This window comes from Anomaloglossus baeobatrachus, chromosome 5 (assembly GCF_048569485.1).
Source record: "Anomaloglossus baeobatrachus isolate aAnoBae1 chromosome 5, aAnoBae1.hap1, whole genome shotgun sequence".
Lineage (NCBI taxonomy): Eukaryota > Metazoa > Chordata > Amphibia > Anura > Aromobatidae > Anomaloglossus > Anomaloglossus baeobatrachus.
This window is the reverse complement of record NC_134357.1, coordinates 536,944,400-536,969,610: the sequence shown is the minus strand read 5'-3', so window position 1 is coordinate 536,969,610 and position 25,211 is coordinate 536,944,400. Positions and strand designations below refer to the sequence as shown.

The window sequence follows — 25,211 nt, the reverse complement described above, 5'->3', positions numbered from 1 at the left end:
TTTTCGTAGGTCATTAATGAAATGTTTCTCTACACAGATATAATATTGCCGCAATTATATACAAAGAAAACAAGTGTTGTGAGTCCAGTGTATACCTTTTCATTACCATAGGTAATAATGGAAAAACATTTTTTGATGGAAAATTTTCTATGCGTGTGATATGCTGTTTTTGATTAATTTCTGATGACATATTGTAGAGCACCTATGTCATTGTAATATACATGGTCTGTTATCAGGTATTAATATTTGTTCTCTTGTTATCTTTCTCATTATCATAGAGTCATAAAAAACCAAAGAAGGCAAATAGCCGAAACGTTTTTGTTGTTATTATTTTATATCCTCAATAATAAAAGGATTATTCACAACATAAAATTTTTAGTGCCGGAGCTCATAGTAGACAGGGGGAAATTGATTGCTTAGAGGCCTTGAAGGGAGCAGAAGCAGAGATGGTAACACAGCCCACACCAGAGAATAGGCAGAAGCTAAAAGCAGCGCAGGAAGAAGTTAATAAGGTGCTATTGGAGAAAGTGGCTAGGAAGCAGGCTTTTCAAAAAGAGAACTTTTATGTGGAGGGAGAAAAGGTGGGACATCTGCTGTCAGTGGTGACGGCAGCCCAGAGACAATCATCCTTTGTGCATTGCATTCGCACCACAACGGGAGATTTGGTTACGGAGGGGGTAGCCTTTTATGAGGAATTATATTCCACTAGAGGGGAGACGACCTAGAGGCTTTCTTAGGTACAATGACATTACCCAAAATTACAGAGACAGAGAAACACAGTCTAGAGGGCCCTATCACACTTGAGGAGATAGAGAGAGCTTGGCATGGCATGGCAAATGAAAAAGCCCCGGGGGTAGATAGTCTACCAGTGGAGGTATACAAATCTTTGGAAGAAATACTCTTACCCAATTTGCTGAGTGTCTTGGAGGAGACAAGGGAGAGGGGGACACTGCCAGAGTCTATGAGGGAGGCGATAATAACAGTAATATCTAAAGAGGATAAGGATCCAAAACTCCCCGAATCATACAGGCCCATCTCACTGTTAACGACGGATGTAAAAATTTTGGCCAAAGTACTCTCTAATCGATTAACAGAAGTGATATCTACCCTAATTCACCAGGATCAGTCGGGTTTTATGCCTAATAGATCCACGGCAAAAAATATATGACGATTATACCTTAACATGCAACTGCCGGTGGATAATCCGGTACAGAGAGTAATAGCTTCGTTAGATGCTTATAAAGCATTTGACAGTGTGGAATGGGGATATCTGTGGGGAGTGCTAAGACATATGGGATTTGGCCCTAATTTTATATCCTGGATACAGCTGCTATACACTAGACCAGTAGCTAAAGTGAGGATTAATGGAATGTTGTCACACACGGTGTATCTACAAAGGGGTACTCGCCAAGGATGTCCGCTTTCGCCTCTCCTTTTTGCTCTGGCAGTGGAACCACTGGCGGCTGCTATACGGCAGAACAGAGATATAAAGGGATTTGTATATGGCCATCTAGAATAGAAGATAGCCCTCTATGCAGACGACATTCTATTGTTTCTGGGAGACCCAGGGGCATCGTTGAGCTGTGCCATGCAGGTGATCAAGTGGTATGGGGGGATCTCTGGACTGAATATCAATTGGACCAAAACGAATCTGTTTCAGGTGGACGCGGGAGTGGATAGGTCGATCCTGGGTGATGAGGTCAACAGACTACGGATTGTGGACCAGTTTAGATATCTGGGCATTCAGGTATCCATGCCAATTGGGAATTACATTACTATTAATCTAGTCCCTTTGCTGAAGCAACTGCAAAGTAAGATAACTGCTTGGAATAAGTTTTATTTATCAGTAATAGGACGGATTAATCTTATTTAAATGGTGCTTATGCCCACGATACTCTATGTGTTGCACAATTCTCCTGTTTGGATCCCTCAGAGTCACTTTAAGGAGATTGATTCCATGTTCCGTGCTCTAATATGGGAGAACCAGCAAGCCAGACTTAAACTCGAGACGCTACAGAGACCGAAGGATGAGGGGGGGACTAGCACTACCAAATCCGGGAATATATTATCTGGCAGCTCAGAGTCAACATTTCAGGGGATGGGCAGATTTAGGGGTGGTAGACCCAGCATCCAGACTGTTAGGGCATGTTCTGCATCGGAAACCATTAGTGTTCGGACTGGAGGACGGATCATTTGGGAGAATAGGAAAAACGAGCCCCACACTTAGCCTGATGAATAGAATCTGGAGGAAGATCAAGCAAATAAGAGGGATTACAGCAATAACTGAAATCTCTCTGTTGTGGGACAATGAAAACTGCTCTGAGATATACAAGATAGGCAAAATTAAGGAATGGGCACGTAAAGGTATATGGGGCAAATTCTTAGCCAGGGACGTCTGAAATCATTTACACAAATACAGGATGAGTTTGGGATATCCCCACTTGGGTGGTACCAGTACAAACGGTTGGCGCATGCAGTGGTGGCTCAGGGGGTTAAGCAATCATTGCTGGTACAGGCAGACCTAGCACTGAAATATGTGTGTAGTAGTGGACCCACAAGAGGAATCATATCTACTTTATATAGGGACCTACTGCATACATATTTGCTTGATCACCCTGTAAACACTAGAGCCCGCTTTACACGCTGCAATATATTTTAAAAATGTGTCGGCGGGGTCATGTCGTAAGTGACACACATCTGGCATTGTAAGTTACATTGCAGTGTGTGACAGGTACATGCGATTGCGATTGAACGTTAAAACGTTCATCGCATGCACATCGTTCATTTCTCTAGAATTGAACGTCAGATTGTTCAACGTTCCCGGGGTAGCGCACATCGCAGTGTGTGACACCCCGGGAACGATGAACAGATTTTACCTGTGTCCTGCGGCTCCCGGCCCACAATGCGGAAGGAAGGAGGTGGGCGGGATGTTTACGTCCCGCTCAGCTCCGCCCCTCCGCTTCTATTGGCCGGCTGCCGCGTGACGTCGATGTGACGCCGAACGTCCCTCCCACTCCAGGAAGTGGACGTTCGCCGCCCACATCGAGGTCGTATGGAAGGTAAGTACACGTGACGGGGGTTAATCGTTTGTGCGGCACGTTCAACAAATTGAACGTGTTGCTCATACGATGGGGGCGTTGCAAATCGCATAAGATATCGTATGCGAAATTGCAACGTGTAAAGCAGGCTTAGGACTAAATGGGAGGCAGAGATAGATGGGATCACTGATGAGTTATGGGATAGTGTTTTGGAATATATACCGAAATTATCAATGAGTGAACCAGCAAGATTATCCCACCTCTACGTGGTGCATAGGGCATATACAGTAGATCCCCACTAATTATGTGTAAAATGGGATTGAGGAGTAACTCCGACTGTCCTAAATGTAATGGAGAAGGTGGCGGCATTTTCCACATGATGTGGATATGTCCCAGGTTGGCACCCTTTTGGATAACTGTTCTTAATAGAATAGAAGGAGCTTATAGATGTAAACTTCCCAGACAAAACCTGGTATGTCTTTTAGGTTACGTGGAAGAAATTAGAGTAGACAACAATTTTAAAATAGTGATAGCCAGACTGCTGTATGCGGCAAGGAAAGTAATTGCCAAACACTGGATGCAGAGGGACCCACCGACTAGAGGGGAATTTGTCGCATATGTTAATCATATTGTTCGAATGGAGACAAGCATATATGGGAAAAGGAAACAACTTGCACTTTTTGATAGATTGTGGAATCCGTGGTTGCAATATGGATAAATATTAGAGTTAGGAGATGTTGGAATAGGGGCAGAGATAGTTAGTTCTATACATTCTAATATATGCTATTGAAGGGTTAAAATGTAAGATCTTTGATATTGATATGGGTAATATGTATGCTGAGGGGGGAGGGGATGTTGGGGAGGGAAAGTTTATAGTTCTGCTCGTTATTGCTGAAAATATAACACGTTTTGTATACTTGGTGAAAAATAAAAATTTATCTGATTAAAAAAAAAAGAGACAAAAAACGACGTGGAGGTCACCCGAGGCTGTTTTTATAATTATAATTAAAAAAAAAAAAAAGAAAAAAAAAAGTGGGGTCCCCCACAAACTGGATTGCCAGCCAAGGTAAAGCAGACAGCTGTGGTCTGGTATTAGCAGGGTGGGAAGGGCCATAATTATTTGGCCCTTCCCAGCCTAAAAATAACATGCCACAGCCGCCCCAGAAGTGGCGCATCTATTAGATGTGCCAATACTGGTGCTTCGCCCCAGCTCAGTCCGCTGCCCTGGTGCAGTGGCAAACAGGGTAATATAAGGGGTTGATACCAGCTGTGTAATGTCACCTGGCATCAAGCCCAGCAGTAAGTGATGTCAAGGCGTCTATCAGATACCCGATATCACGAACTGTCAATAATAAAAAAAATAAAGACAAAAAATTTTATTTGAAAAAACACTCCCCAACACATTCTCTCTTTCACCAATTTATTGAAAAAAAAAAAAATCTGGACCGGAGTAATCCATTTTGGAGGTCCCACTACGATTCTGCACGTTCAAGAATATGGCGTGCACGACCCTAAGTGGCTGCAGCGACATAATACTGCACTCAGGGCTGTGTGAGCAGCAGTAAATTTAGTATCCCTGCTTAGTAGGCAGCCGGCGCTGAGAGCGGACTTCTGCGCATGCGGCCGACATGACCACTGCAAGGAGGTGAGACAGGGGGGACCGAAAAAGACCAGGACACAGCGGGTAGGGGACCTGGGGACGAAATTTCTGTTGCATCTGAGATGTCACATGCAACAGAAATTAGGAGAAGGGTGAATGCAGCATGCGCCGCCAGTCGCGCCCACCATTTTGGCTGGCCTGGAGGGGATTTGAGGCCGGGGGGAGCACTCTGACCACAACAGGGGGAATCGTGGAGGAGATTTATTTCCTATCTGACATGTTTGATCATGCCAGGTTGGACATAAATCATTTTTGAACCGGCGCTGACATTTACTATCACGTCATTACAGTAAATGGTGTATACCGGTGATCACGTGATCGGGGATCAGAAAAAATGGCCCAAATCGTGATCTCCAGTGTCTCAGCTACACCTGGTAGCATAAACCCCGGAGATTTTCCGACGCTGGGGGGCGCTATACACTTATGTCTGTCTGCTGTAGAAAAGCGGCGGAAAGGAATAAGTACCCTCTTCACCTATTTTTTATTTGTACACCGGAAGAGGGCTCAGGGGAGGACATTTCTCTGCGATCTGAAATGTTCGATCATTTCAGATTGGAGGGAAATGCATGCAGAGGCAGTGGCAGTTTTCGGCACGCTCTGGCCCACATCTTGGATGCTCCGGAGGGAGGGCTCTGGAGAACCACAGGGGTCTCCGGGGGACCAGAGAGAGCTCTGGTGTATCGAAGGAGGGCTCAGGGGGAGGACATTTCTCTCTGATCTCAAGTGTTTGATCATTTCAGATTGGAGGAAAATGAATGCAGAGGCGGCGGCAGTTTTCGATGCGCTCCAGCGCCATCTTGGATGTTCCGAAGGAAGGGGTGGAAGTTGGGTTTCTCCGGTATCGGGGGCTTTGGGGGCACTAGGGGCTTATATTTATTACTCATCTGACATGTTTGATCACATAGCATGAAAAAGAAATCAGTTTCACCTGCCATTTCTTTTTTTTTTTAATGTGATCGGCGATATATGGTGTATACCGGTGATCACATTATCGGGTTCCAAACAAAAAAAAAATCCCGATTCATAATCTGGGGTTCTCAGCTACCTCCAGTAGCTGAAACCCCTGAGATTTTCCGTTGCTGGGGGGGCGGGCGCTACAGGCATTTTTTGGCAGACCGTCTCAAAGCATTGAACGACAAAAAGTACCCTGCAATTTCAAAGTTTTCAGATGTTAGATCGTCGTTATGGGGTTAAAGATGATCAGCAAAGAGGAGTGGACCAAAATTCCTCCTGACATGTGCGCAAACCTCATCATCAACTACAAAAAAAGTCTGACTGCTTGCTTGCCAACAAGGGTTTTGCCACCGAGTATTAAGTCTTGCTTTCCAGAGGGATCAAATACGTATTTCTCTTTGCAAAATGCAAATACATTTATACAATGTAATTTTCTGGATTTTATTTTGGATATTCTCTCACTGTTAAGATTAACCTACCCTTAAAATTATAGACTGTTAAAGTCTTTCTCAGTGGGCAGACTTACAAAATCAGCAAGGGATCAAATACTTATTTTCTTCACTGTACAAGAAGATGCCATTTTTGGGTAAAACATTTTCTAGATTCTGAACATATAAAGGGCTTTCCTCTGTCTGAGTTTTCAGATGGACAACTAAAAGTGATTTCTGACTAAAACATTTCCCACTTTCTAAACATGAATATGGCTCTAAAAACTGTAGTGGATTTTCTGGTGTTTAAGCACTTTTGATTTTTGTGAAAAATATTTTCCACAATCTAAACATGAAAATGGCTTCTCCCCTGTGTGAGTTCTCATATGTCTAACATGATTTGATTTATCTGCAAACATTTCCCACATTCTGAACATGAATAAGGCTTCACCCCTGTGTGTATTTTCTGGTGCTGATCAAGTTGTAATTTACTTCCAAAACATTTCCCACATTCTGAACATTAAAAAGGCTTCACCCCTGTGTGTATTTTCTAGTGCTGAACAAGATATGATTTTGATTCAAAAAAATTTCCCACATTCTGAACATGAAAAAGGCTTCACCCCGTGTGTATTTTCTGGTGCTTAACAAAAGGTGATTTTCCTGCAAAACATTTCCCACATTCTGAACAAGAATAAGGCTTCACCCCTGTTTGTATTTTCTGGTGCCGAACAAGATGTGATTTACGTGCAAAACATTTCCCACATTCTGAACATGAATATGGCTTCTACCCTGTGTGTATTTTCTGGTGCCGAACAAGAACTGATTTATGTGCAAAACATTTCCCACATTCTGAACATGAAAATGGCTTCTCCCCTGTGTGAGTTCTCATATGTCTAATATGATTTGATTTATCTGCATAAGATTTCCCACATTCTGAACAAGAATAAGGCTTCACCCCTGTGTGTATTTTCTGGTGCTTAACAAGTTGTAATTTACTTACAAAACATTTTCCACATTCGGAACATAAAAAAGGCTTCTCTCCTGTGTGTATTTTCTGGTGCTGAACAAGATATGATTTTGATCGAAAACATTTCTCACATTCTGAACATGAAAAAGGCTTCACCCCTGTGTGTATTTTCTGGTGCTTAACAAGATGTGATTTTTCTGCAAAACATTTCCCACATTCTGAACATAAAAAAGGCCTCTCCCCTGTATGTATTTTCTGGTGCTGAACAAGATGTGATTTTTTTGCAAAACATTTCCCACATTCTGAACATGAAAAAGGCTTCTCCCCTGTGTGTATTTCCTGGTGCCGAACAAGATGTGATTTACGTGCAAAACATTTCCCACATTCTGAACATGAATATGGCTTCTCCCCTGTGTGTATTTCCTGGTGCCGAAAAAGATGTGATTTACGTCCAAAACATTTCCCACATTCTGTACATGAATATGGCTTCTCCCCTGTGTGTATTTCATGGTGCCGAACAAGAACTGATTTACGTGCAAAACATTTCCCACATTCTGAACATGAATATGGCTTCTCCCCTGTGTGCATTTCCTTGTGCCGACCAAGATGTGATTTACGTCCAAAACATTTCCCACATTCTGAACATGAATATGGCTTCTCCCCTGTGTGTATTTCATGGTGCCGAACAAGATCTGATTTACGTGCAAAACATTTCCCACATTCTGAACATGAATACGACTTCTCCCCTGCGTTAACACTCTCACCTCTAAAAATCTCTGATTTATGGTTAAGATTTTTGCCAGACTCTGAAGAAAATCTTTTATCCTCTGTATGAATTTTTTGATGGATTACAAAAGATGTTTTGAGGGAGAAACATTTTCCATATTCTGCACTTGAAAACTGCTTTTTTGCTGTAAGAGCAGTTTGATTTTTAACTCCCCTTTTATAACTTTTATTTTTCTTAATAGTCTGTAATGAATCAGAAGATAGGACCTGTTTAACAGGATCAGATGATAGATTGTTGCTGTATAGGGATGATGGTATATCTGGAATATTGGCAGATACTTCAGCTATATCTTGTATGTCCGTAAGTTCATCTGAATCTGATTTACAAATTGCAGATGTCAGTTTTCCCTCGGATCTTGTCAAACAGTAATCTGAAAAGAATAAAAGATTATTTTTTAATAAAATAACCTTAAATTATATTTTTTAAAAAAATTCTAAAATATTTATAGAAATTAGGATATCAAACTAGCAAGATTCAATTAAGATACAGTGCCTTGCGAAAGTATTCGGGCCCTCTTGAATTTTTCAACCTTTTCCCATATTTCAGGCTTCAAACATAAAGATAAAAATTTTAATATTATGGTGAAGAATCAACAAGTTGAACACAATTGTGAAGTTGAACAAAATGTATTGCTTATTTTAAACTTTTTAAAAAAATAAATAATTGAAAAGTGGGGCGTGCAATATTATTTGTCCTCTTTAAGTTAATACTTTGTAGCTCCACCTTTTGCTGTGATTACAGCTGCAAGTCGCTTGGATGGAGTATGTGTCTATCAGTTTTGCGCATCGAGAGACTGAAATTCTTGCCCATTCTTCCTTTGCAAACAGCTCAAGCTCAGTGAGGTTGGAAGGAGAGAATTTGTGAACAGCAGTTTTCAATACTTTCCACAGATTCTCGATTGGATTCAGGTCTGGACTGTAACTTGGCCATTCTAACACCTAGATACATTTATTTGTGAACCATTCCATGGTAGATTTTGCTTTATGTTTGGTATTATTGTCTTGTTGGAAGACAAATCTCCGTCCCAGTTTCAGGTCTTTTGCAGACTCCAACAGGTTTTCTTTGAGAATGGTCCTGTATTAGGCTCCATCCATCTTCCCATCAATTTTAACCATCTTCCTTGTCCCTGCTGAAGAAAAGCAGGCCCAAACCACGATGCTGCCACCACCATGTTTGACAGTGAGGATGGTGTGTTCAGGGTGATGAGTTGTGTTGCTTTTACGCCAAACATATCGTTTGGCATTGTGCCCAAATAGTTTGATTTTGGTTTCATCTGACAAGAGCACCTTCTTCCACATGTTTGATGTGTCTGCCAGGTAGCTTGTGGCAAACTTTAAATTACACTTATTATGGATATCTTTGAGAAATGGCTTTCTTCTTATCACTCTTCCATAAAGGCCAAATTTGTGGAGTGTACGACTGATTGTTGTCCTATGGACAGACTCTCCCACCTCAGCTGTAGATCTGTTCAGTTCATCCAGAGTAATCATGGGCCTCATGGCTGCATCTCTGATCAGTTTTCTCCTTCTTTGAGATGAAAGTTTGGATGGATAGCCAGGTCTTGCTAGATTTGCAGTGGTATGATACTTCTTCCATTTCAATATGATCGCTTGCACAGTGCTCCTTGGGATGCTTAAAGCCGGATTTGGTTACAAAAAGATTTCCAAAACTTTAAACTTTTCCACAACAGTATCACAGACTTGCCTGTTGTGTTCCTTGGTCTTCATGATGCTCTCTGTGCTTTAAACATAACACTGAGAATACCACAGAGCAGGTGCATCTATACGGGAACTTGATTACACACAGGTGGCTTATATTTATCCTCAGCAGTCATTTAGGACAACATTGGATAATTCAGAGATCCTCAATGAACTTCTGGAGTGAGTTTGCTGCACTGAAAGTAAAGGGGCCGAAAAATATTGCACGCCCCACTTTTTAGTTATTTTTTAGAAAAGTTTAAAATAAGCAATAAATTTCGTTCAACTTTACAATTGTGTCCCACTTATTGTCGATTCTTCACCATAATATTAAAATTTTTATCTTTATGTTTGAAGCCTGAAATGTGGGAAAAGGTTGAAAACTTCAAGGGGGCCGAATACTTTCGTAAGGCACTGTAAAAGCAGTGAACAATTAAACAGTAGATGTCATAGCAGGAACCACAAGAGCATGATGTTCAACCCTTTTTGTTCATTCCGCCTCCCATATATTGGCATAATAAGCCGTCAAAAAGAGTTACACAATCCAAAATGATAATAAAAAATTCTACTCTGCCCCCACAAAAAACAATACCCCTACTTCCCTCCATCATTTGTACATGGAAAATCAAAACATTTCCATATTACTAGTAGCTGAAAGACAATTAAAAAGCAGCATATAGTTTCCATAAACCAGTTTGGTAAAGTCTGCGCTCTCAATACTAAATATTCCTGTCTCTTCTGAGCATTGCAGTGTGCCCAAACACTTATTTTCCACATATTTAGCATTGCTGTCTACGGTTTGTGTGTCTCTAGAAACAAAAGCTGGGCACTATGCATTGAGCACTAAAATGGCATACTTGTAGTCTTCTCTCTGCAACATCCACTACGTGCTAATTTCCAGAAAATGCCTGTGGGGTGAACACTGAGGAAAATGGAGTCACTTTGGGGGTTTTTCTTCTGTTCTTAGGCTATGTGCGGACGTTGCGTCGGAGTACCTGCAGTCTATTCTGCACGTTTTCCTTCCCTTGGTTTTTGACCAAATGGCTTTTGGCCATTTTTTAGCGCTAAAAACGCATTCGTTTTTACCGCGTTTTTTAGTGCGTTTTTAGCGCTTTTTACCTGCGTTTTCACCAGCGTTTCTGCAGATGCGTTTTTTTAGATCAAAACACTGAGAAATAAAGTTGAAATAGTCAAAAAGAATGAAAAAAAAGAAAAAAAAGGATAAAATGAACTTTTAATTAAACTATATTGAAAATTATCAATTTTAATGAAATATTAGTGGTTATGCATATTTTTAGTGAAAAAAAGGTAAAGTTTATTAATTTTTTACATTTAAATTTTCGGTTATTGTGTGTGTGTAAAGGAACATTAGAACCCTTTAATTTTTGGCCAGAAAAGCATGCGTTTTTGGAGCCAAAAACGCAGTGGAAAAGCAGGTAAAAAGCATGAAAAACGCAGGAATTGTGATTTTGGTTGCTTTTTGCCATTTCTCATTGACTCCAATGTTAAGGAAACGCTGCAGAAATGGCAAAAACAACTGACATGCTGCTTCTTTTTCAGCATGGTTTTTGACCACAAATATGCAAATTAAACGCTGCAGAAAAAAAGCAAAGTGCAGACAGGATTTCAGCTTTTCCCATAGACTTTGCTGGAAAACAAAAACGCATGCGTTTTAGCACAAAAACGCTGCAGCTAAAAACGCTGCAGAAACGCGGGAAAAAACGCAACGTGCGAACATAGCCTTAGGGTTCTGTAAATGATGACCACAAACTATTCCGACATAATCTGTGTTCTGTTCCAATAGCCAAATAGCGCTTCTTCCCTTCTGAGCCCTGCCATGTGCTCAAACAATAGGAAACTGTTTGAATCAGGAGTTGCAAAATAAATAAAAAATTAACCCCTTAACGACCGCGGGCAGTAAAATTACGTCCTAGCGGTCATAACGTTACTGCCCGCGGTCTGCCGGCGGCAGCATGCTGCGATCGGCGCACATCTCAGCTGATTTTCACAGCTGAGATGTGTGCCTGCTAGGCACGAGCAGAATCGTTATCTGCTCGTTCCGTTTAACCCCTTATATGGCGCTGTCAATATGTTACAGCGCCATTATAAGCGCGATTCCCATTCGCCCCATTGAAAATTAAAGGGTTAAAAAAATAAAAAATATACACACATTTGGTATCGCCGCGTTCAGAAACGCCCGATCTATCAAAATAAAAAATCAATTAATCTGATCAGTATACGGCGTAGCAGCAAAAAAATTCCAAACGCCAAAACGACGTTTTTTTTGTCGCCACAACTTTTGCGCAAAATGCAATAAGAGGCGATCAAAACATAGCATCTGCGCAAAAATGGTACTATTAAAAACGTCAGCTAGAGACGCAAAAAATAAGCTGTCACTGAGCCATAGATCCCGAAAAATGAGAACGCTATGGGTCACGGAATATGGTGTAAAACGTGCGCCACTTTTTTCGGACAAATTCCGATTTTTTTTAACCCCTTATATAAAAGTAAACCTATACATGTTTGGTGTCTACGAACTCGCACTGACCTGAGGCATCACACCCACACATCAGTTTTACCATATAGTGAACACAGTAAATAAATATCTCAAAAACCATAGTGCTATCGCACTTTTTTTGCAATTTTTCTGCATTTGGAATTTTTTTGCCATTTTCCAGTACACTATATGGTAAAACTGATGATTTCATTTAAAAGAAAAGCTCGTTTCGCAAAAAATGAGCCCTCACATGACCATTTTGACTGAAAAATAAAAAAGTTACGTCACCCAGAAAAAGAATGGCGAAAAAAAAAACGGAAAGCGAAAAATCGGCTGGTCGTGAAGGGGTTAATACAAATTTTCTCTCGCTTCCTCATACACCTGGGCCCTCAACAAATTACTACTTGTGTAGACATCTTACGAATCTTTCAGCATCTCTGCTCTCATTGGAACAGTTTTCCTCATCATCTTCACCTTTTATTCATAGACCTTTTTACACCATGGGGAGAGTGGCGATAGTCTTACATAGCGGTACCCGAGACACAATGTGTTTGATGATTAATCATTAAGGTCTGATAACTTTCCTTGGCAATTATTATTACACAATTTAAAGGTTAATAAATGTATGTGGTTTTGATGGTATGAGTGCAATTTTCTAAGCTACAGGTCTTTCCAAGTCACTTCCAAAGCAATTTAATCCACAGAAACATCAGACGTAAAGTAGAAATATGGTAAATGCAATTAACTATTTTCTGTGGTATCGCTTTCTGTTTTAACCTTTTCACCTCGCAGCCTGTTTTCACCTTCATAACCCGGTCATTTTTTTCAATTCTGACCAGTGTCAATTTATGAGGTTATAACTCTGGGACGCAGTAATCACCGCCGGCTGCTGTAGTGAGCCGTTGTTGATCCCTATACATGTCTGCTGATTTGAACAGTAGACATGTGAGGCTAACAGCAGCAGGTGGAAGCCCAATCCACCTGCGCCTGCTTGCCACTTATATTGCGCTGTTAAAATGTGACAGCGTGATTTAAATGGCCGAGGCGGGATCACACTGCTCCCCACCGAAATCGCTGGCGCGGATGGTTGTCATGGTAGCTTGGGGTCATATGATTACCCCTGATGCAACAATGACGTATTTCCTGTGAGAGCCAACAGAGCTTTTAGGAACGCTGCAGCTCTGATCAACAGAAATGAACAAGCGATCAGACAGTGGATCCATAAAGTCCCCTAAAGGGACTAGTAAAATAAAAAATAAGTTTTTAAAAATATGAAAAAAAAAAAGTTCAAATCACCCCCATTGAAAATAAAACAGTTAAAAAATATACACATATTTAGTATCATCACGTTCAGAAACGCTGATCTATCAAAATATGAAATCAATTAATTTGATTGGCACATGGCGTGGCAAGAAAAGAATTCCAAATGCTAAAATTAGATTTTTAGGTGATCGCAATTTTTTTTAAAATGCAATAACAGGTGATCAAAACATCGCATCTACACTAAAATCGACAGTTAATGACATAAAAAATAAGCCATCCCTGAGCCCCAGATCCAGAAAAATGAGAATGCTACGGACCTCAGAAAATGGCGTCAAAAGCGCTACTCTTTTTTGGACATACTTCTGAATTTTTTTAACCCCTTATATAAAAGTAAAAGTATACATGTTTGGTTTCTTCAAACTCGTACTGTCATGAGGCATCATACTAACATATCAGTTTTACCTTATAGTGAGCACAGTGAATAAAAGATTCCAAAAACTATTGTTTTGAAATTTCACTGCACTTGCAATTTATTTTCACATTTTCCAGTACACTATATGGTAAAGCTAATGGTTTTAATCAAAAGTACAATTCGTCCCCCAAAAATAGCCACATACTGTAAGATAGACGGAAAAATAAAGTTACAGCTCTCAGGGGAGCAAAAAACGAAAACGAAAGGTGGAAAATCACCTGAGGTGACGGGGTTAAACAAGAGTTGTCACACAAAATAGATAATAAATAACATTTCCCTTATCTCTACTTTACATCAGCACTATTTTTGAAACATTTTTTAGAAAGTTAGAAGGGATCAAAGTTTTTCAAAAATTTCTCATTTTTCCAACATTTACAAAACCATTTTTTTTTTAAAGGTACCACATCACATTAGAAGTGACTTTGAGAGGCCTAGGTGAGGGAACATACCCAAAAGGGACACCATTCTAAAAATTGAACCCCTCACACTGCTCAAAACCAGAAAAGAAAGCAAAAGAAGTTTATTAACCCTTTACTTGGTTCACAGGAACTAAACCAATATGGAAGGCAAAATTTTCAATTTTACTTTTTACCACAAAAATGTTACTTTAGCCCAGGGGTGGGAATTACCTTTTCTGTGGCCCCCAGGCACATTCCTGGGGTCGTAGCCACTTCTTGTCAGCCCTTTAAACCCCCACACATGCTGCGAGCACGCACACGCAACATTTACTACTGAATGTTGCGTGCGCATACACTGAAGTATTAGACCCTCATGGCCAATGCCACCGTGCTGAGAACGTACTGTATGGGCAGGGTTAACGCATAATGCGCTTTCAGCTCACGGAAGAAAAGGAGCAGCATCCCCACTATTCCCAGGTGCTGTATATGCCTCCCAGCGCTGATTGTTCTTACCCAGTGCTGTGCGTGCCCCCCCAGTGATGTCTGTGCCCTTCAATGATGTATATTCCCCTACAGTGATATCCGTACCCCACAGCTATTTCTATGCCTCACAGTTATGTACTTAGCCTCCAGTGAGGTCTATGCCCCTCAGTGATGTCTTTGCATCTCCTGTGATGTATATGGCCCAGCGTCTCCTGTGATGTACATGTCCCCATTGTCTCCAGTGATGTATATCCCCACTGCGTCTCTTGTGATGTATATGCACCAGCATCTCCTGTGATGTATATGCCCCCAAACCATCCTATGATGTATATGCCCCCAGTACCTCCTGTGATGTATATGCCCCCAGCCCCTCCTGTGATGTATGTGCCCTCAGCGTCTCCTAGGTGATGTATATACTGCAGCCCCCATGACACCTGTGACATATGTACAGCAGTCCCAGCATCTCCTATGTGAAATATATGATTTATAAAACTTATTATCACAAAGACTTGACTGCATTGCCGACCGAGACAAACCTGGAAAAGCAGTTCTGAGAAGCAACATGATCAGTATCACCAAACATCACTGCCGCATCAAGGAGAATCAGCTCTAGCCACCACAAAATCAGTGAGTTAATGGTTTGACCAATTATATAAGGGTAATTTTAAAGCTGATAATTTTGTGTAGCTCCAGAAGGTTGGTAGAAATATCCAAATGGCCGTTGACAGAAAAAAGGTTCCCCACCCCTGCTTTAGCCCCATATATAGCATTTTCACAAGGGTAACAGGAGAAATTGCTCAGTACAACTTGTTGTACAATTTCTCCTGGGTACGCCAATATCCTATATGTGGTGGAAAACTACTGTTTGAGCGCACAGCAAAGCTTGGAAGGGAAGGAGCGCCATTTGACTTTTTGAACTCAAAATTGGCTGGAATCATTAATGGACTGTCACGTTTGGAAAGCCCCTGATGTCCCAAAACAGTACAAAATACAAGTGACCCCTTTTGGAAACTACACCCCTCAAGGAGTTTATTGAGATGTGTGGTGAGCACTTTGAACCCCCAGGTGCTTCACAGAATTTGATGACGTTGAGCCATGAAAGAATACATTTTTACCGCAACAATTTTGCTTTGACCACAATTTTTTTCATTCTCACAAGTGTAACAGGAGAAAATGGGCCTCAAAATTTTTTTGCAATTTATACTAAATACGCTGATACCCCACTAGTAGTGGAAAGCTACTGTTTAGGTGCACGGAAGGACTCCAAAGGAAAGAATGCTATTTGACTTTTTGAACGCCAAATTGTTTGGAAATGTTAGCGGAATCCATGTCACGTTTGGAGAGCCCCTGATTTGCCTAACAGTGGAAAATACTCACAAGTGACCCCATTTTAGAAACTAGACACCCAAAGGAATTTATCAAGACATGTGGTGAGCACTTTGAATCGCGGGTGCTTCACAAAATTTTACAACATAGAACTGTGAAAATGAAAGAAAAAAAACAAACAGATGTAGTGTCCACAAAATAAATAAATAAACCACACCCACCCTCCCCCTGAAAGCTTTCAATTTATGGCTAGCTGTGTTGAGGATAGAGAATTGAGTATCCAAAAATACTTAATTCAGCCATTTCATAGACTCAGTTATATAGTTCAGCAGATGTGAACTAACACACATATTTGTGAATGTTTTTGTTTCTTACTAACATGTATATATGTATATTGCATATTCAGTGTATTTTCCTTAGACACAGTATATAACAGCACATGTAATTGTAAAGATGGCCGCCATTTCCTGTTTTGCACCCAAGACAGATGGACAAAGGAAATTCCTGGAGTCTGGACTGACCAATCCAAGGAGGATGTGTAGATCTCTCTACGTCATGAAGCCCTGACCTACGATACTTGATTGGACTAAAACTTTTGTTTGCACCCCCTTACTGCTTGGTCTAGAGTTTCTTTCAAACAATAAAAAGCGCACTTGGTCAAGAGCCAGTCATGGAGATAGATGTAACTGACTTGCTGTCCAGTTATTTAGTCTCGTGTGCACACATGACATTTTTAATTAGAAACAGCAGCCGGATATCGAGAGATCCTTTGAGTCTCATCATCATCGTCATTTTAACCTTGACAGTTGGCGCGCCAAGTGTGGGGCCACCGAGAAGGGTGAGTCAGAGCTTCCATTTTCCGGACGTCTGCTGCTCCACAAGTATCCAGGTGTTGCTTGGTATCAAGGATTGATCGCCCTTCATTCCACGGTGAGCATCATATACATTGTGTGTGCTGTTTTACCTGTGGTTCGAGAGACACCTGGCGAAAGGGGGTGGTCACTAGTCCGGAGAATGGTAGTGCACCGGAGACCTAACGGTGTGACTGTCACTCGCCGGTGAGCTAGAGGACCCAGCTCCCATAGAGGCTAGGCGTAGGTTTTAAAGGATCCGGCTGTCTGTATTTCTGGCTGTAAGTAAGGTAGAAATGGGGGGCTTTTTGAGTAGCTGTTGATTTGTATATAGTGTATGGTTAATCAGGCTTGTGATTTCTCTGTTTGGTTCTCGGAGAGTTAATTGTCTGAGCAGACAGCTATAGAAATGGTGGAGAGAGGCCCAGCGTGCCAGCAGTCTCTTACACAAAAAGGAGGGGGGTCAGTCCCCCACTGGCTACTTGGGCAGGGACAGACTGCAACTCTACGTCCCTGCATTTCTCCACTAAGAGGAAAGCAAGAAAAAGGTGGGGGGGGGTCACTCGCTCACGCAGCTACGTTCTTTTGCTAAGAGGGCAGCAGGGAGGAAAGTTTGTATGTGTTAGAAAGAAGGGGGGTGTTGGCCATTGCTCACCGGCTGCTTGAGACAGAGCGGAGATCGAATTACGCAGCCTGCATTTTTTCGCTGAGAACAGAAGAGAGCAGGAAGCAAGGGGGGGGTCAAGGAGTGAACAGGCAGAGACAAGACAGCGCAGCTCTTTGGAGTGAGGAGAAAGGAGGGGTCAGTGGGCTAACATACAGGAGAGGGCTGCAGCCTTTGTATAGTAAAGCAAACAGAGGAGTTGTAATGATTTGAAAGAAAGACAAGTGTTATTTTGGTTTGGATTAGAGAGAAATTAACGGGTTCATGCGTTTTTCAGTCTTTTTAAATTGTTTGTTTTTGAACAGAAGTATGAGAACTAGCGATTCCCCTGTGTTGCGGATGACACAGCCACTGTTTGTTAGATATTAAATATTAAATATTAAATATTGAATATTGAATATTGGATAGATAATAAACGAGGCGGGAAGGGTTCAGTTAACTTAAAGTGGAATTAGCGTATTCCCCTGCGGTTCAGGCGCATGTCACTGTCTGCGTGGCAGACGAGGCGGGAAAGGATCTCACTTTAGTTAAGGTAAAAGTGTCGGAATTAGCGTATTCCCCTGCGTATTAAACGTGAGCCACTGTTATGAGGGGGTAGGTCTTCATAACGAGGCGGGAAAGAATTCCGGTTGGAGCCGGCCGGTCCAATTAGAGCACTTTGTATACACTCTGTTCAAAAGATAAATATGTTGTTTTTAGTAGGAGCTGAGAACGCTGTCGCCCTAGTTACAAAAAACCGGAAAAAATATAAAAGATTGCAAAAAGTTGTGTAAAATCGTTGGACTACCACTAGATGGCAGGCTGCAACCCATGTACTGAAGTTCAGATTAATCTCCAGTGAGAGTATACTGGAGGACAAAGACCCTATTCACTGTGTGTTGCTGTTTGTAGAATCACTAAATGTTTTTCTCTAGCTGTGCCTCATGGTTTTCCTTTAGAAGTCATCATATCTGGTGCTAATCAAATCTCTCCTTTGTATGCTGAAATGCAAATTTACAGGCACTAAAAGTATCCCTGGTTTACTACGTAGTTCCAGCCACTCCCAGTACACCCAGGGAGTCACAACATGGATGCTACACCCGGAAGTCAGGTACCTGGAACTTCCTGTGGGAGCCGTCTTGCTACACCCACTGATGGCAGTATACCTCATAAGCCACACCCCTCGCAATGGCTCTTTGTTCAAAGCTCTCCACCCATCCCCCGGTGGGAGGTGTTCTGTGGTATATATGATTAACACATTTGAATAAGTATAAATAGTATATTTGTTTACTCAGCTATCCCATAAATGCAAGTCAAAGATAACTAAGTGAAATTTTTACTGAATTGATAAATAGTCATAGATAAGAATGGAATGTGTCTTTCCCCAATAGTGACGTAAGTTTGGTTTAACCCTTGGAGTTCAGGATTTCCCATTTTTAGTTTGCTGTTTATACCTGAATAGGGAATATTAAATTTCATGGGATGTGCGATATAATTTGTGTTGTTTTGTTTTTAATGGCGACTTATTTGAACAATATATTTTTATTTTGTGACTCTATCACCTTTTCTGTTTTTACGATTATTTCTAAACAATTCATATATTTTTGCAGGTTAGTCGCCTAGTCACAGCTGTCATTTAATCATGTCTCAGCTGTTTCTACTATGAAAGGTTTTTCTTTTCTTTATGGATACAGTGTTTATTGTAAGGTTTTAAAATTTCCCAGTAATGTATATTGTTGTGAGATATACGTTATTTTCAGTGTTTGTTCTTTTTAAGTTTTAGTATGTAGCTAATTTATTACCTGCTGTTTTATTTTTTCTTTTAGGGAATACCAGTATAAAAACGCTGAATTTTGCCATATTGGTAAATAAACAATTAAACAAGGGGGGAATAAGGTATTAATTATATTCTCCAGTTTCTTCGAGGGTGCAGTAGGCATATTAGATAGGTTTTGAAGCTGACCTTTTTCCCATAGGTTATGTTTATTAGATTACTATGAGGTATATCTGTTAACTGAAATGGGAAAAATCTTGTCCTATATGTTTATTTGTTTGTTTGTTTATTTAGTATTCTCAGTCATGTGAAGTATAGATGACCACTAACTGTATTATGATCAGAGATAAAGTTATAAGAATGATCTAATGTATATTTTTTAGTTTTTGTTTTTATAGATGAAACCAGATGGTGGTCGATTCTGCACTGGATATGCTGCTGTTTACACCAAATGAGGTAGTCTAAATTCGACCACTCCCTCCAATCCTATTGATACAGGAGACAGTGATGCATTAATGCCTCTCTTGATGGGTAGAACAGGAGTGGGTAAGAGTCTTTAGAGGTGTATGTAGGTTGTAGATTTTTTCCTGTTGTCAAATGAATTAGGTATGCCGAAAAGAAAGTCTAGATCTGAGCTGATGGATTCGGATGGAGATCCTCGCACAGGTGCAGCTTACCAAGAAGCAGTGAACGGGCCTAGAGTTGAGAGTCTTTCACCAATACCGAATGTGCCTTGGTGACACCGGTCACGTCAGTGACTTCTGTCACTCCTTGTGTTCTTAAATCCCTACAGGAACAAGCAAAACAACAAGGAATGGAGTGTGACATGCAGGGAGCCAGCTGACTGAGGAAGGTCTGTGAACAAAGGGTGGTAAGCTTTCTCTGCCATGAGAGCTCTTCTTAATGATGGCCCAGGTAACATCTGTGAAAGACAATTGTCAGTGTGTGCTTTGGTGACGCCAGGGTTCAGTACCCAGGTGGGCAGACTCACCCAGTCTTGTAAGACAAGTGCCTAGAACGAAGTGAGAAAAAACTGTAAAGAGTCCGTAGAAACACCCTGCACCTACTCTAAACATTCTTAGAGACTGCAAACTGATTATAGATGTATATTATGAGCACATTGTATGCAAGTCTGTGCGTGTTGTGTAAATCTCTCTCCAGGTTCGGTCAGAGGCATTCCAGTGCAGAAAACGACATTATTGTTGAGAAGCACATGAAGGTGGTATGTAAAGAAAAATGTGTTTACAAAAAGTGTATATTTTATAGAAAAGTGGAAACTAGTAAATCGTGTACAAAATGTATATGTTTTGTTTTCTTTTCGTAATAAACAGGTTTTTATGTAAGATGTTTTTGGTTTAGCATAGACATGTATATTTTTATATAATTGACTGAATAGTGTGATAAACAGGTGTATTCTCCAATTCCAGATCTTAAATCAGAGCTATTAGCATATGGTCTCCAGTCAGGAGACTGATTGATCCTAAAGGACAAGCGAGAAAGAGCCATGAGTCAACATTAGAGGAGCTGATCCAACCACAGAAACATCTATGGATCCACACCTCGCATTGTAGAAGGGTTGATCAACCAGAGCTGCACTGAGCGTTCTGCTCATACTTATCCTTTTCGGAAAACCCTGTATAGTCTTAGACCAGCATTGCCAGAACAGTTAGAAGAGAGGACTTAGAGAACCTTGAGACATGGGAAAGTGCAACTACAAAGGGTGAGGACTCGCCTAGGAGTCCTTGGTCTCAAACCGGTGAAGAAAACCCCTTTCCCCTTTCCGCCCATGTTTCAACATTCAGTTACGCAGGTTTTTCAACAGATCTTTCTACCTCTCTTCCTAAGGGAACACAGTACCCTTAGAATTCAGAAATGGCAGAAGTAAGTCTTTAGGGGGGACTGTTGAGGATAAAGAATTGAGTATCCAAAAATACTTAATTCAGCCATTTCATAGACTCAGTTATATAGTTCAGTAGATGTGAACTAACACACATATTTGTGAATGCTTTTGTTTCTTACTAACATGTATATATGTATATTGCATATTCAGTGTATTTTCCTTAGACACAGTATATACCAGCACATGTAATTGTAAAGATGGCCGCCATTTCCTGTTTTGCACCCAAGACAGATGGACAAAGGAAATTCCTGGAGTCTGGACTGACCAATCCAAGGAGGATGTGTAGATCTCTCTACGTCATGAAGCCCTGACCTACGATACTTGATTGGACTAAAACTTTTGTTTACACCCCCTTACTGCTTGGTCTAGAGTTTCTTTCAAACAATAAAAAGCACACTTGGTCAAGAGCCAGTCATGGAGATAGATGTAACTGACTTGCTGTCCAGTTATTTAGTCTCGTGTGCACACATGACATTTTTAATTAGAAACAGCAGCCGGATATCGAGAGATCCTTTGAGTCTCATCATCATAGTCATTTTAACCTTGACAGCTGCATGTGGGTGGAGAGCCGAAATGCTAAATCACTGACTTCCATTGGGGTTCAGGTCAAGTCCAGGTCTTGAACTGAACTTTATCTAAAGTCCGGCTGAACACGCTGAACTTCAATGGGTCCGCTCATCTCTAGTGATAACCCTTATCCAGCAGTGGGTGCATATTTGGAGAGTTATGTTGATGTTCTAGATATGATTATATTTGAATAAATGTTGATTTTATTGTTCAAGAATAAATATGGACTGTTGTTCATGGAAAAAAATATAAGACACCCTCTGAAAATAAGCCCTAGCTATGGCTAAGCGGATCCAAACTGTAAAAGTCCGGATCCGCATGGTTTCAAAGATGCCTGGATGCCGGACACGGCCCCAGGATTCTGGATGCACCATCCGGATCCGGCACTGAGGAAATTAATTGAAAAATAAAGAAAACAAGCATAAGTGAAATTTTCATACTTACGAGACTCGGTGTCATGGCGGCAAACTGCTTCCGGATCGCACATTCACTTTCTGTACTGCACAGCTTTCCGTGCGTTCCCCGCCTACCGGCCGTCCTTTCATCTGTGATTGGTTGCAGGCAGATGCGCCCCCAGCCTGTGACAGCGTCTGCCTGCAGTCATTGCTCAGCATGGCTCAGTCATAGGCTACACTCAGAGCCGGCGGTCGTTCTCAATGGCCGCTAGCCGTGAGATGTAGCAGAGCTGGATGCGTCATCGTGGGACCTCGTGTGGATTACGCCAGACCTGGAGAGTTGTGTTTGAGTTTAATAAAGTGGTGAAGGAGGGTGGCTTTTTGTATTTTATTCCAAATAAAGGACTTTTGTCTGTGTTTGTGCTTATTTACTTTCATGTATAGGTTAATGATGGAGGTATCTCAGACGCCTGTGCCATCACTAACCTACGGCTTAGTAGCAGCTGTGCGCTATTATTAACCCCTCATTACACAGATTGCCAACGCACCAGGGCAATTCGGGAAGAGCTGGTAAAGCACCGGGATTGTCACATCGAATGGATGCGGCAATACCGGGCGGCTGCGGGCTGAGAATGCCAGCCCCCAGCTGGTTTTATCTTGCCTGGGGATCAAAATTAGGGGAGACCACACGTCGTTTTTATTTTAATCATTTATGTAAATAAAAAAAAAAAAGCCGCATGCGGTTTCTCTTAGGCCAGAGTCACACTTGCGAGGGACTAGCATGAGTCTGACATCGCATCACTGGCACAGCCGCGCACATTTCTGACAGGAGCGTGCATGTGTTTCTAGGTACATGCACGCTCATGTTCAGAGAGCGGCAGGCCGTGTCCGGTGATGTCATACCAGACTAGTACGAGTCTAATATCGCATCACCGGCACAGCCGTGCACACTTCTGGCAGGAGTGTGCATGTGTTTCTAGGTAGATGCACTCTCACGTGCCGGGTGGTATCATGCCAGACTCGCACAATCTGACATCGCTTCACCCGGCACAGCTGCGCACACTTTTGACAGGAGCGTGCATGTGTTTCTAGGTACATGCACACTCACCATACTGACCCACAGACGCTTACACTGCTTTCCCCAACCACCGGCCATCCTGGTGCCTGTGATTTGTTGCAGTCAGCTGACACGCTGGCACTCAGGGAGAGGGCACGTCTAACTGCAGTCAATTACACGTGCCGGTGGGCTGGGAAAACAGTGAATATTGAATTTTCGGCTCGGGAAGGGAAAAGCGTGACCCGGAAGGAGTTTGCCGCCATGACACAGCCCGGGTGAGTATACCGCGTGCGCTCCTACCTGCCTATCCCTTCCACCAACGTTTTTAATCTCCGGATTCTGGTCCCCATTGACTTATATGGACACCGGATTCTTGAGCGGATCACACTTTTTTTTTTTTTTAAATCTGGCAGTGATCCGCCGATCCCGGTTTTTGGCGATTTCGATCATCTCTAGCCCTAGCCCATCTTTTGAAGCAAAAAATAACATAAGTCCCTGTCTTATTTTCAGGAAAAAACGGTAATAGCATATCTACTAAAATGATCGCACTCTACCCCGACAGTCTTCATCGTCATTGATTTAGTTACTAGTGGTGAAACATCTGAGTTATTAGAGCATGTAGCATACTAGTGCTCAGAAATCCAAACTCTTGTAGGGGGGATATTTTCTGTTACAAGAGTTTCTTGCAGACATCTTAGACATTTAGAGAGAACTTTTTAAGATTGTCCACTAAACCGGAGTTATGCCATACAGTTCAAAAATTTAGGGTCACTTAGATATTTCCTTATTTTTGAAAGAAAAGGACTTTTTTTTCTCAATGAAGTTAACATTAAATTAATATGAAATACACTATACATTGTTAATGTGGTAAATGACTATTCTAGCTGCAAACATCTGTTTTTTAATGCAATATCTACATAGGTGTATAGAGGCCCATTTCCAACAACCACCACTCCAGTGTTCTAATGGTACATTGTGTTTGCTAACTGTGTTAGAAGGCTAATGGATGTTTAGAAATCCTTTGAAAACCCTAGTTGAAGTTTTTTATCACAGCTGAAAACAGTTTTGCTGATTAGAGAAGGTATAAAACTGACCTTCCTTCAAGCTAGTTGAGAATCTGGAGCATTACATTTGTTGGTTCCATTAAACTCTCAAAATAGCCAGAAAAAAGAGAACTTTCATGGAAAACTCGACAGTCTATTTTTGTTCTTAGAAATGAAGGATATTCCATGAGAGAAATTGCCAAGAAACTGAATATTTCCTACAACGGTGTGTACTACTCCCTTCAGAGGAGAGCACAAACAGGCTCTAACCAGAGTACAAAGAGAAGTGGGAGGCCCCGCTGCACAACTGAGCAACAAGACAAGAACATTAGAGTCTCTAGTTTCAGAAATCCGTGCCTCACATGACATTTCCAGGAGGGATTTTCCGGTCGTTGATTCCTATATTATTCCCAATTACCCTTACCCGGTATCAATAATACAAGGACACTGCTTGCGACTTGGTAAAAAATGGCCACAGCAGCCCTTTATTGCCTATTGTTTACACACTAACACAAGGGGGCGCCGTCCAACGGGCGTCCCCAACATTTAACAATAGGTAATACCATAATAATAATAATACAGTACGTAATACAATACGTAACCCTGGGTAGGTCCGGTCCAGAAACCACCTTCCACCACCAAAACATGATCCCTGGCCGCAACACACACCGGGCCGGAGATGAGGTATGAATCACCTACGGATCAATACCCCCCACCTTGCAGGACCCATGCCTGCAAGATCCTTGTAACCGGAGCCACTATATCCTACAAGTGACTCTCCAATCAAATAACATTATCCGTTAAACCGCTTCTGGACCAGACCTACCCCCGCCATAAGTCCGGTCCAGAAGCCATACTCCACCACCAGAACACAATCCCTGGCCGCAACACACCGACCCAGAGATACGAGGCATTAATCACCTACGGATCAATACCCCAACCTTGCAGGACCCCATGCCTGCAAGATCCCTGTAACCAAAGCCACTGTATTCCGCAAGTGACTCTTCAATC

At 41.6% G+C, this 25,211-nt stretch overlaps 1 protein-coding gene across 2 annotated transcripts in view; it reads right to left on the bottom strand.

The window, feature by feature from the left end:
• LOC142312183 (uncharacterized) overlaps positions 1 to 25,211 on the bottom strand; it is a 133,702-nt gene that overhangs the window by 62,825 nt on the left and 45,666 nt on the right. The window contains exon 11 of one of the 2 annotated variants that reach the window (XM_075351084.1): positions 7,812 to 8,204. In XM_075351084.1, the coding sequence (XP_075207199.1) occupies positions 7,812 to 8,204 (393 nt within the window). Of the gene's footprint in view, positions 1 to 388; positions 8,205 to 25,211 lie in introns of those variants that run through there. The other variant, XM_075351082.1, reaches the window with a different exon arrangement.